We start from the raw sequence: 13549 nt of genomic DNA, 5'->3' as shown, positions 1-13549 counted from the left end.
CCCCCCACCTAAGCCCTGTATTTTTGCACCCCAGACTCCTGCCACTGGCCTGGTAGGCTCAGGAGTCAGGGGGAAGCAAAAGAAAACTTTGGAACATTGGAGAAAGGAGCACAGGAGGTGCCTCTGCCTAGCAAGAGAGCCACACACATCCTTGATGCATCCTCCTGCTTCCCAGTCTAATGTCCAGCCCTGAAGTCACCGTGAGGGCTATGTTGACTTCTCTCTCAGAATCCTCATGCAGTTTGTCCTGAAGGATCACGGCCAAGACATGGAAAAAAAATTGGCTGTACTGAAGAAGGACCTTTTGCTGAGCCAACAAAAACATGGGCAGCCTTAAACTCATGACCTTGTAGCCCTCAGCCAAAAGCCCCACTCTGGAAGAACCAAGCATGTGGTTGAGTAGTCTCAGATAACCCTTAATTTAACAAAAATCAAAAAATGCATCAGTCACCTATCCGCATAGACACTCCCAGGGCTCATACTGAAGCTCAGGCTACAATGGGGGAGCTTGGTGAGATAATCCAAACTCCCCTTGAGTTTGTTCTACCACACTAAGCCCTTCATTTTGGCATCCACTGGCAGTGGTCAAGGAGGGTCAGCAGCACATCTGAGCCATACATGGGTCCGGGGGAAAAATAACCTTCGGCAGGCTGAGAACAAAGTAAAGGAGGCACCTCTGCCCAAAAGGGCTTACACCATCCCAGGCCTATGCCCAGGTCCAAACTACTAAACAAGCAGATTGGGTTGCCCTCTCTCATGTGTGCCCCTTGGCCTAAGGCAGTGCTTCTCAAACTATCTGATGTGGTGGACCAGCAATTTTTTTTCCAGTGGGCCAGGGACCGGTGCCCGGCTCAGCTGGTGGCAGCAACTGTGTGTAACAGTGCTACACAAATGTGCGACCGGCTATTTCTTTCTCTTTCCTCACCTCGCACGACATGACGTCACCTGGAGTGTTGGACCATACGAACTGTGGTGCTATGACATATCAATGTTATGCTTCTGAAAATATATTTCTTTCTTTCCTGGCAACTCGCTGCGAACCAGCGACTGGTGGCTCGTGGACCGGCACCGGTCTGTGGACCACCACTTTGAGAAGCACTGGCCTAAGGGTTTGAGGCACTCCAAAAAAAAGAAAAAGAAAAGGAAAAAATATTTGGCCAGAGGGAAGAAAGGCGCTCTGCTTAGTTACTAGAGACCACATGCAGCCTTGACCTCATGCATTTTCAACTCCCAACCCAGAAACCAGTCCTAGAGCCACTAGGCACACAGGCTAGGCTGCCTTCTCTCTATGTGGTATGGCATGAAGGGTCTTGGGCACCTCAAATTAAAAGAAAACAAAACCAAAAATGGATTTGCAAGACCCAGTCTCCCATTCTCATAGACACTTCCAGAACCTGGATTGAAGCACAGGCTGGTATCGGGGGAGACAGTGAGGGTTGGTACAACAGGCCAAAGCCCCTTTCAGGGTTCAGCCTGCTGCATCTTTGGGCCCTGGATCCTTGCCACTGGTCAGGTACACTCAGCAGACCATCTGAGCTATGCATGGGTCAGGGAGGGTGGTGGGGGGGACCCTTGACAGGCTGAGAACACAGTGGAAGAGGCAACTCTGCTCAGTAAAGGGGGCCTACACATAGCTTTGAACTCATAACATCCCACATCCCAAACCAATGCCCAGCCCCAGAGCTACCAAGCAAGCAGACTGGGCAGTTTTCTTTCTCAGACACCTCCTGTGGTATGGGCCAAGGGATGATGGCAACCCAAAAATGGGGTGGCAGAGGAACCTCAGAGGCGAGACTGAAACAAGCAAACTCCATTTCCAAAGGGGATAAAAGTCCTGACAGAAATATTATGACTGCAGCATGCAATTGAGCTTAAGGCATATAACAGCATCAATAAAATAAAGTTTTCTCCCTGGAAATGTGGGTAACAAAGTGAGAGAAAAAAGTAATAACTTTCAAAACAACAAGGATTGCCTCTAGGCATGGGAGACAGTAACTAACAACTTTCTCCAAATACCTTGATTTTGCTTGGCTTTCTATTTTGGGGGATCAGGGAGCTCAGATGTGAAAAGTGAAGCTGATTCAAGCTGTTGCTAACTTGGCTTCACCCCAGTCCTCAGCACAATACTCATGATCTACTTTAGAAACTGTTCATTAGAGCTTACTTCTAGCGCAGAGGGAGAAGACCCATGCGTATAACTTAACCACATCCCTGAAATACTGATCCTTGCATTACAATCTAGGCATCCCAGAAACAAAGGAGATTGTGTAATAGGATAATTACAAGAGCAACTGGGGGAGACTATTACCCCTAATAGGATGGGGGGTGTGAAAGAAAAATGAGACTATTCCTGAGTGCATCTACATGTGCAATTAGCATGTAGCAATAAACTCTGGTGCAGTTTGTGCTAGAGTTTATTGCTCTCAGGGGCACTGTTTACATGTGTGCCCAGGACTGTAGCACATTCAGCTGGGATGGAGCAGTCCTGGCTGGCAGGAGGCCCAGGGGGTCAGTCTGCCAGCCTGGAGCTGCTCCGCCCCGGCTTAATATGCTTTGTTGTTAGCAGGGATGGATTTACCCTTTAGTGGGCCCTAAGCAAACAAACTTGTGGGCCCTGGGCTGGTTGAGACCATCCCCACCTCACCCTGTGCTGCTGCTGGCAGGGAGCGCAGCTCAGAGATGCTGCTAGGGGGCAGCTGTGATGGTGGCAAGGCCAGTGGAAGGGAGGGGAGGGGAAGGGAAAGGAGGCAGATGTTCTGCCGCCCCGGAGAGAAGGACTGGGGTCCCCGCAGCTCAGGGCCTAGGGGAGGGGAAGGGAGGTGGATGGGGCTATTTGTGCTGCCGCCATGGAGGGAAGGACTGGGGCCCTGCAGCTCAGGGCCCTAGGCATGTGCCTAGTTTGCCTATGTGTTAATCTGGCCCTGGTCGTTAGCATAGTGGCCTCTTCCAAGGATTGACAGATTCTTGTGAATATATAGCCTGATTTTAAAGAGCCAAATAATAAAAACATAGAAAAGAAGTTAGGTATCTACAGGCCACATTAGGTAAGTATGTCCAGGTGAGTAATCCACAACGGTTAACATTACTGGTGAAAACTTGGTACCTAAGCAGTTAAGTTACTTAGGTACTCTGGGTTCTGCTACTGAACATGCTCAGAAGTTCCACCATCTTGACAGGACTGAACATTTCCATGACTCTTGCCTAAGGCCATTTAGGAGTGACAAACTAGGCGTTCCTGTGCAGAAGTCCATTTAGGGGGCCTGATGCAGTAGATGTCCTCAGAATATGTCTGACATCATGAGAGGCATGAGTTCAACTGAAGCACAGCAACCACACATTTTGCAGTAAAGAACCATTGCATAAAATGCATAAACAATGGTGGGAGCAGCAATCAGAGCCCAGGATTTCACTCTCTCAGGGCAATAACCTCATGAGCAGGTTTCTTATGCTCTCTCTAACCCCATGACTCTTGAATTATTTTGCACATAACCACAGCCTAGCTATAACTGGAGGGGTGGAACTTTGTCTTCTAGAAAGGGTGCTTTCCTTGGAGGCAGAAGATGTGTGTTTCATATATGATAGCTACAGACAAACTTTTCATGGCTTCCTAGTTTCTTCTTTTCACAACAGTAGTTAGTAGCAGCATACTTACCTTAAGATTTTACAGGATATGCTGAACAGTCAGCACATAATATTTTCTTTCTCAAAAGGTTCAAACTTTCAAGGGTTTTCCGTATACTAACGAGTCTGATTTTCACCCAGATGAGCTTTATTTTCTAAATGTGTAGATGAATACAAACGTAGATCAATTGCACAGGGCAACTACTTAACAGAAAAGTGATTAAACTTCTATACTAGTTTGCTATTTTTCTTTAGGAAGCAAGTGGTTTTTTTTTCTATTTAACATTATTGTAGCTTTTGTCGTTAGGATTAGCACTGGATTAGGCATTAACAAAAATCATTTTACTTATGGCAGCTTAGTTATTGATTGTGCACGAATATTTGGAAAGCCACCAATTAATTTGTAAAAATAATCATGAATTCCAAGAGCACTTTAAATAACCTAACTTGATAGATAGATCTGGGAAGCAAGTTACTTGAGATGTGTGCTCTGCTATTTGTTTTTCATTATTTTCCCCTCTAAAACATTTCTTTCAAGTCAGAGAGTAGATACAATATCATATGTATCATAGGTCAGCAGTAGAAGGCCCCAAGAATAATGAGTGGTAACTCACGGGTATGTTTGCAGAAATAATTTGATGAATTATTTACAAATACAAATTCATTTCTGCAAAGCAAGAGGAAGTAGCAATGCAGAAAAAGGACTGATGCACCTACCAGTGTAATTTAGTAGGCAGCTACTGAGCATTATCTAGTGGTTGGAGTACCTTGACATGGAAGCTCTCAGGGGCCTTTGGTATATCATTTACTCTGTCTCAATTTTCCCATCTGCTGAGATGTGACAAAACACAGTTATACTTGTCGCTGACACAATTTAAAGCAGCTGCCAGCTGTTCTAATTTACCCCAGCAAACATTTGGTCTGTGGCTCAAAGGTGGCAAGCTTACTGTCCTGAACGGCAGTATCTTCATTAGCCAAAGTCAGTAATTGGGGACTACGTATGTTGTGGGGCACTCCACTGACTATAGGTTGCCATTTCATCCAATAGGAAAGTCTTGCACTATGATGTACTCTTCTCTCCTGCCATCCTTAAAAAATAATGGAGCAGTGTTTTACTAGAAAAGACTTCTCCCAGCACTTGTGTAAGTATTCTTAAATTTGTACAGTGAATGCAAATTACAATCAAAACATATACAAACTGTTTGTAAGCCTAGGCAGACAGGGTTCTTTGGGTGAATCTGATATCTTTTATTAGACCAACTATTTAAGTTGGTCTAATAAAAGATATCAGATTCACCCAAAGAACCCTGTCTGCCTATGTCCTTAGACCAACATGGCTACTATCTACACCCCTGTTTGCAAGCCTATACACTCTTACTGCTCTACAGTTTACTTGTCCTGTTGGACATTTTCTTCTCTGCACAGTGAATTTCATCCAGAAACATTGAGTACCTGCAAAAATTAAACTTCCTCTCTGCAGTGGGGGGAAGGGATATTCAGACCCAGGATTCTATTAATTCATCTGATAGAGAGTTGGCTCTGATTCCTTCTGTAGGCTTAACCACCAGTCCGACTGCTTACAAGAAAGGACAGGCTTTTTGTATGCTGTTGCAACTGTAATTGGTCTGCCTTCAGATCCAGCTGCTGAAGATATGCTGACAGCTATTCTTCTTATCAAAATGTTCATGCTTTTTCCTGTACTAGTCCAGGCTCTTTTGCTGATTCAAGGCCCCAAAGGCATTAAATAATTAACTCACATCATTTCCTTTGTGTTCTATATCACTTTATCACATAATAAATACAGCTTATGGCATTGAAGGAGTGTAAACAGAAAGCAGCAAAGTCAATGGATGTGAAAGTGAAGTATGTACTTTGTAGCCATGTACAAATACATGGGTTGGAGGGAACCTTTTATGAACATTTATAGTCATGTAATATCTTCTTTCATTTACCACAGCTGTTTTATTCTGTAGTTAACAGCAATAGTATTACTGTAGTACTTTTTCTATCACCTTGTTAGATTTCTATTTCATTCTAATGAATATCAGTGCTAGGATAGTGCTAGAAATAAGACTGGGTATGCTTTATAGAGAAAAAAACTCCACACAACTTGGTGTCATCTGCAAATTCGTTAAGCGTGTTCTCAAACCCATCATCTGCGATGCTGCGGCTAGTAAAGCGACCAAAACGCTGGCTTGCATCAAACCCATCATCCAAATCAATGGTTCATTGTTTAGTTGGCAGCTGGTATCAAGTGGAGTGCCCCAGCGGCCACTCCTAGAGCTGGTTTTGTTCAATATCTTCATTAACAATCTGGAAGATGGGGTGGATTTTACCCTCATCAAGTTCACAGATGACACCAAGCTGCGTGGTGTAGTAGATACACTGGAGGGTACGGTTAGTATTCAGAGTGATCTAGACAAATTGGAGGATTGGGCCAAAAGAAATCTTCTGAGGTTCAACAAGGACAAGTATAAACTCCTGCATGTGGGATGGAAGAAGTCCATGTACTGCTACAGCCTGGGGACTGACTAGGTAAGCAGCAGCTCTGCAGAAAAGGACCTGGGGGTTACAGTGAACAATAAACTGGATATGAGTCAGCACTGTGCCGTTGTTTCCAAGAAGGGTAACAGCATATTGGGCTGCCTTAGTAGGAGGGTTGCCAGCAGATTGAGGGAAGTAATTATTCCACTCTATTCTCCACTAGTGAGGCCACATCTGGTGTACTGTATCCAGATTTGGGGCCCCCATTATAGAAAGGATGTGGACAAGTTGGAGAAAGACTAGTGGAGGGCAGTGAAAATGGTTCAGGAGGTAGGGCACATGACTTCAGAGGAGAGGCTGAGCAAACTGGGCTTATTTAGTCTGCAGAAGAGACGACTGAGGGGGGATTTGATAGCAGCCTTTAACTAGCTGAAGCGTGGCTCCAAAGAAGCTGGAGCTAGACTGTTTTCAGTGGTGACAGATGACAGAACAAGGAGCAATGGTCTCAAGGTGCAGCAAGGGAGGTTTAGATTGGATGTTAGGAAAAACTCTCATTAGAAGGGTGGTGAAACACTGGAACAGGTTATCTAGAGAGATGGTGGAATCTCCATCCCTTGAGGTTTTTAAGGCCCAGCTCAACAAAGCCCTGGCTGGAATGATATAGTTGGGGATAGTACTGCTTTGAACAGGGGGTTGAACTAGATGACTTCCTGAGTTCCCTTTCAACCCTAATTTTCTATGATTCTATGATAAGTATTACTACTCAGGATTCTTTATTTTTTTTGCTCTGCCTCAGACTTGTCTCAAACTACCCGTATCCTTCTTGAAATGTGGGCCCCACACTGAATCCAGTACTACAGCAGAGGCCTCACCAATACTGAATAGAATGGCAGAATCACTTCCCTCGATTTTTCAGTGACACTTCTGTTAATACAACTCAGGATGCTGTTGGCTTTTTTTTGCAACAAGTGCACACTCTTGGCTTATATTCATTTTATGATCTACTGTAACTCCCAGGTCCTTCTCTGTAGCACTACAGTCTAGTCTCTCATTCCCCAGTCTTATTTTTGCATGCAATTATTCCATCTGAAGTGCAGGATTTTGCACTTGTCCTTGTTGAATTTCATCTGATTAATTACAGATTATTTCTCCAGTCTATTCAAGTAATTTTGGTTCTTAGTCTTACCCACCAGAGTATCTATAACTCCACACAACTTGGTGTCATCTGCAAATTTGTTAAGCGTGTTCTCAAACCCATCATCCAAATCATTACTGAAGATATTAAACAATACCATACCTAGGACAGACTCCTGTGGAACCCCGCGTGATACCTCCTCCCACCTAGACATTGAGCTACTAATGACTAATCATCGAGCACAATGATCCAACCAATTATGTATCCACCTTACAGTACTTTCATCTAGTCTGTATTTCCTTAGCTTGTTAATGAGACTGTTGTGAGAGACAGTGTGAAAAGCCTTGCTAAAGTCTAGGTGTATAATATCTACTGCCCTTCCTTTCCCCCCTTCTTCCATCCATCCACAAAACCTCTAGTGACATTGAATTGTAGTATCATAGAAGGAAATCAAGTTGGTCAAACTTGCTCTTGACGAATCCATGCTAGCTCTTCCTGATCATTTCCTTTACCTTCTCTACATGCTTCACAATGTAATACTTAAGGACCTGCTCCATGCTCTTTCCAGATATAGAGGTTAGGCTGACTGGTCTATAGTTCCCTGGGTCCTCCTTCTTCTTTCTTAATGATGGGCCAGAATTGCCCTTTTTTAGTCATCCAGGACCTCACCTAACCTCTATGAGTTCTCAAAGAGAAAAATTAACTCAGCCAGTTCTTTCAGTACCTTTCAATGCATCCCATCCAGCCCCACCAACTTGAAAGCATCTAGCTTCTCTAAATAATCCTTAACCTGTTCTGCCATTACTCTAGGCTGTTTGGCTCCTTCCCTATCTTTGCAGATTTCTGCACTCATCATTTGGTAGCTGCCCCTGTTTTTGAAGACTGAAGTAAAAAAGGTATCAAATACTTCAGCCTTCTCTGAATCATCCATAACTAGATTGCCTTTCACATTCAGTTAGGGACCTCTTACTCTTGACATACTTGTAGAATGTCTTTTATTGCTGTTATGTCTCTTGCCAGATGCATTTCAAATTGTGCTTTTGATGTTGAAAATCTTCATGATACAGTTGCAGACCTAACAGGTGCAGTATCTTTGTTAGTTGTTGTAACTAAGAAGAATTTGGATTTGCTTTGTTGCAACACAACTGTCAGAAAAACACCATAGTTACACAAATAGTAGCCACAAGGTTCACTGAAAAAATTAAAGGAATGTCAGTTTTTATTTGCTGTTTCTTCATGGAAGGAGAGCAGGGTTTTTTTTCTTCTTATCCCTGAGAGGTAACAAGTAAAGTTAGATAGGGACCAAGATATAATCAGAAGAGAACAAGGGCAATAGTTATGAGAACACATCTATTCCCATACACACAACTTTCCCAACATACATACCATTGCCAAACTGGATACTGCTTTAGTCAAGCGTGTTAAGTTTGCCATGTTTAATAAATGAGTGTAAAATGGGCTAAGGCAAATGCTTGTAAATGACTCCAGGTGATATATTGGAATTTGGAGTGGAACTGACAGCCCTATTGGGAGGGCGTTACTCTAGGCTGTTTGTCTCCTTCCCTATCTTTGCTGCCCTATGCACTCATCATCTGGTAGCTGCTCCTGGTTGAGAAGACCGAAGTAAAAACAGGCATTAAATACTTCAAGCTTCTCTGAACCCTCCACAACTAAATTGCCTTCCACATTCAGTAAGGGACCTATGGTTTCTCTGCTCTTTTTCTTCCCCTTGACATACTTATAGAATCTCTTTTATTGCTTTTATGTCTCTTGTCAGATGCATTTCAAATTGTGCGTTTAACTTTGAAGTCTTTATGATACAGTTGCAGATCTAACAGGTGCAGTACCTTTGTTAGCCATTGTAAGTAATTCATGATACAAATCTATAGATGGAGTCCATTTTTTAAAAATTCAAGCATCACTAGTAAAAGTAACCAGAGATTTCATGGTTTTAACTAGATCTTCCATCTCAAATATACCCTCTGGTCCAAAATGAGATGATGAGAAAAGAAGGCACCTGTGCTCTGGACACTTTACCAACTCTCCCAACTGACTACATTCCTGATGAGAGTGGCTTTTGGGAGAGTCTGGAACCCAGAGGGTGAGTGCTGGCCACCACCACTTGTCCCCTAGTGGTGGGCAAACAGTAGCAACATTTACCCCCTAGGCTCTGGAGCCACACAAAAGCAGGGGCTCCAGCCAGACCCTGCCCTAATCAGCTGGTGAGCTCAGAGTTCACTGACAACATGGAGCTTCAGCAGAGGGCTGTGCTGAGCAGGCAGTGAACTCAGAGCTTATGGTGCTAGTGCAGCGCAGCCAAAGTGCGGAGGAGTACATATCCCACTTGCAACATTCCTGGATCCTTTAGTGGCCAAGGAAAAACATTTTTGGAAGGAGGGGAGCTGGCAGAGGGGAGAGGGCACTACAAATGCCTACCTATGAGGACACTAGGATATCTTGTGTGCTTAGCCTGAGAACCAAAGAAAATGGTATGGACCTCCTGGAGACAAAACCATGAATATTGGTGAACAGAGGTTTAGTGGGATTCTTCCAGGGCTTAGTGAAGGTTTGAGAGCTTTCTCTGTCTGGAAGGTGTTATAAATTAATCAAGTTAAGCTGATGGGTTTGAATAATGATGTGCAGTAAAGAGAACAGCTGTCTGGATGACAATACAACCACTTTGCGTTCAATAAGTCAAGAAGAAAATTAAAGACAAATCAGTTAAAATTCTGAAGAACTTATGTTGGCCCCGAGGGAGATTTCCCATCCTCTGTGTCTGTTTAAAATCCCTGTGTGGTAGGCAGAGGCAAACAAATCTGCATTCTCTAGCCATCTGTTTCAGAGGCAGTCTCCCTTCTACCCAGTCTGCTGCCAATTCACTTGTCTTTCAGAAAAAAAGAATAGTTCCGAGAGAATAGACAGCTAAACTGCATTTTGGAAGATGTCAGCTTTCATTTGTTATTTTCTTGCTCCCCCCCCCATAAAGCAAGTGGATGGATTCCTCTGAAAAATATGCCCCTTGTAGCTTTGGGTAAAGACAATATTTTATTAGGAATCTTAAGCCTGAGTGTAGCAAAAATTAAATGAACACAGGAACGCACAATCAAAAGCCAACTCCTAGTCACTGATCCCATAGAACTATTTGTGTTCATGAGTTTTCTATCTACTCTTTTGACCTGTGAACTTAGTATTATCCCATTAAATTTCTTGTATGTGTTTTGAGTGAGGAGATAGCAGGATATGAAGGCCAACAAGGAAGAGCTGCCTATATCCTTTATCAGTCCTATCCTTGCTGCAGGGAACATGATTTTAAAAGGGAGTCCCCAGGCCCTCCCCATTCAAGAGGAGAAAAGATGATGTCAGTGAGGAGCCTGCAAGGGTAGGAATTTGGTGTCATGTAGGAGGAGATGAAGAGCTCCTCAGGGCTCAGACAGTGTCTCAGAGGACATATCCCCACACAGAAGAAAATGATCGAAGTGACTTTGAAGGCCATTATAATCTCTTTTTAATGTGCATCAAGCAAAAATTCTGTACATCAGAGAGTGAGCTTTTCCCTAAGGATGGCCTGTATGGCCAAAACACAATTCCAGACTTCAAAGGTTGCACTCTTAATGATATTCCAAGTGCCTGACTGCTCCAGAGAGCCTGGCCCACCCACGTGCAATTCCCCTTTTTGATTGCTACTGAGAAAACCTGATTTCTTAAGAGCTGATGGCTCTGTTACTTTATATTTGTAAAAAGTGATCTATTACTTAAAATGACTGTTTTCCAGGTCTTTGTGATAATTTATTTTGTATCACAGCTAGTGAGAGAGGAGCACAGTCAATAAGTTTGTATCCCTTGGTTTTTGTTCTGACCATAAATAAATTACTGGTTCCTTTGTTGACTAACTAGCTCCTACAGTCCCCAGGCATTTCCAAATTCTTGGAAAAAATGCTGCCTGTGCTTTGGGCGCACCAACTTTTAAAGGGGTTCACTATAGCAAAGGAGCAGATGCCCAGGCCTAGCAGTGAAGGGGACCAAAATACCTTGGATAAATCATGTGAAAAGGCTTTAGTTTTGACTAGTGGTGTTAAAACTTTTCCCTGGCAGGCCAGATGGGCAGTGCCTGGTGTAACCATGGGCAGGATGGTGGTTTTGATCCAGCACCCAAGGCTGACATGGCCGGGGGGGGAAGGGGCTTGACCTAGCACTGTAGGGGGAAGGGGGCATGGCCTAGCCCCATGGGAGAAAAGGAGGCATGGTCTAGCCCCAGCCCAGCCGCATGGGGGGAAAGAGGGCATGGCCCAGCCAGGGGGGTGGGGATTATGATCTGGCCCCAGCCTGGCCCTGCAGGGAAAAGGGGCCCAGCCTAGTGGTGGGGGAAAGGGGCATGGCTCAGCCCCAACTCAGCCCTGCAGGGGGAAGGGGGTGTGGCCTGGTTTCAATTGGGCATGTGGGGCTTTGGGTTTGGGAATTTGGCAGAGGGGAGGGTAGTTGTATTAGCAGCCACCATTCACCCACTGCTAAATTTCCTGAGCTGTGGGGAGCACTGCAGGCCAGATGTGATGGCTCTGCAGGCTGCATTTAGCCTGTGGACTGGAGATTAAGCACTCCTGGTCATAACCAACAGCCCTTAATTCAAACTCCACAAACTAAACCACAAGTTTGAAACAGGACATATTTTCTATCTTGGTTAATGTTGATAAGTAGAGTTCAGCCTCCAACCTATGATGCCATGTGTTCCTAATGAAAGCTGTAGTCAGATTGTGTTGGTGTCTCCTATTATTGGGTGCTAGAGGTATCATAATGTTATAGCTTGTCTATTTGTGCAAATTTGCTATTTTTATACTCTGTTGTAATGCTAAAATTGAATAAGAAGATTATACTTATACAACACTTTGCTTTAGAAAATGTTAAAGCTCTTCACAAAGGCAGCATTACCCCTGCCTTACAGATAGGAAAACTGAGGCATTAAGAGATTAAATGGCTGATCTGCCCACCTATGAATAAATGGCCCAAGATCAGACAGAAATAATTTGTGGTGTCAGAGATACCCAATCCATACCTGAGCACTTCACAAGTGCTGCACTGAACACTGCAAGATCACATAATGGAAAAAATGTGATGACAGCAGGGAGTCTGAAATTAATTTGGTTCAAGGTGGGGGCGCATCTACATGATCTACGCTGTGTTGCTATAGCATTGGTGGGCATGAATCAAGATGCCGTGATGCTGAAGTTACTGCTAAGTAGCTAAGAGCTACTGTGCAGTATGGTCAGGAACAACCCATGTGCCATCAGGAATGTACAGTAATGGCTGCGGAGTTAATTAATTTACTGTGCCCTAATATCGGCACACATGTGGACAGTGAAGCTTTACTGCAGAGCTAATAAGTCAACTCAGCAGTAAAGCGTATGTGTAGATGCATCCACTCAGATTTTAACTGAGAAGATGAAGGTGAAATATGGGCCTTTATCAGAACAATGAGTAGTAAGCAGCTCTTGATTAGTAATTACACGTTCACACACAGACGCATGCACATGAATGTGTGTATTCACACACTGTTCTCTAAGCCCAAATGCAGTAAAACCCACAGGTATGTTGTGGAGTGTCATGCTCCAATAGGACTGATGGGCCTACTACTTCAGAAATCAATAGCAGAACTCCTGTTGACCTCACTGGGACCCTAATTTCAGCCCACTGATATCAATGTGAGGTTTTTTGACTTTGGAGAATATAGGATCAGGCTCTAGAAGTAGAATTGGGGCCTAAAAGAATGCATATCCTTATGGAACAATACAAGTGGGAAGATTTTGATATATATATGAATCGTTTCTTCAATGTCATAGTGCTATGCCCCATCATGTACCCCAGTAATCAGTACTTATTTGTTGACAGCAATTTCACCAAACTCCAGCTTTGTCCAGTCTTGCTGTACCTTTTATATTTGAGCATCTCCTGCTGAGGCAAACAGCTGTTCCTCAAAGTAAAGAAGTTGATCCACTTCAAAACAGTCACTTGCTCTAGAAACCACTTTTTCTAGGTATTCCTTGACCTCATCCTCACTTGTATTCTGCTGTCTTGCTTGCTTGAGATAGCTGTAAACCCTTTCAAATACTTCCGATCCCAACTTCTGAATTGCTGATCTGTGAACAAATATTACATGTGTCATACTCAAATGAATCCATATTCCATATTAAAATGTAGCAACTGACACCGGACATCAAAGACTGCATCTTTTTGCATCCAATATGTGTGCCAGTCTAAGGATCAAAACTCCCTATAGAACTTTCCTGTGATTAAACTGAATATAAAAGAGATAGTCCT

General features: G+C 43.6%; 1 protein-coding gene across 1 annotated transcript in view; it reads right to left on the bottom strand.

Moving 5' to 3' along the window:
* Nucleotides 1-9642: 9642 nt before the first annotated feature.
* The window catches only part of NEK11 (NIMA related kinase 11), a 205092-nt gene continuing 201185 nt past the window's right edge, over nucleotides 9643-13549 (bottom strand). The window contains exon 16 of the mRNA XM_025200289.1: nucleotides 9643-13368. Within this exon, the coding sequence (XP_025056074.1) occupies nucleotides 13164-13368 (205 nt within the window). The 3' untranslated portion in view covers nucleotides 9643-13163. The remainder of the gene's footprint in view (nucleotides 13369-13549) is intronic.

This window comes from Alligator sinensis, unplaced genomic scaffold (genome assembly GCF_000455745.1).
Source record: "Alligator sinensis unplaced genomic scaffold, ASM45574v1 scaffold54_1, whole genome shotgun sequence".
Classification (NCBI taxonomy): Eukaryota; Metazoa; Chordata; order Crocodylia; family Alligatoridae; genus Alligator; species Alligator sinensis.
This window is presented reverse-complemented; position numbering and strand designations above follow the sequence as displayed.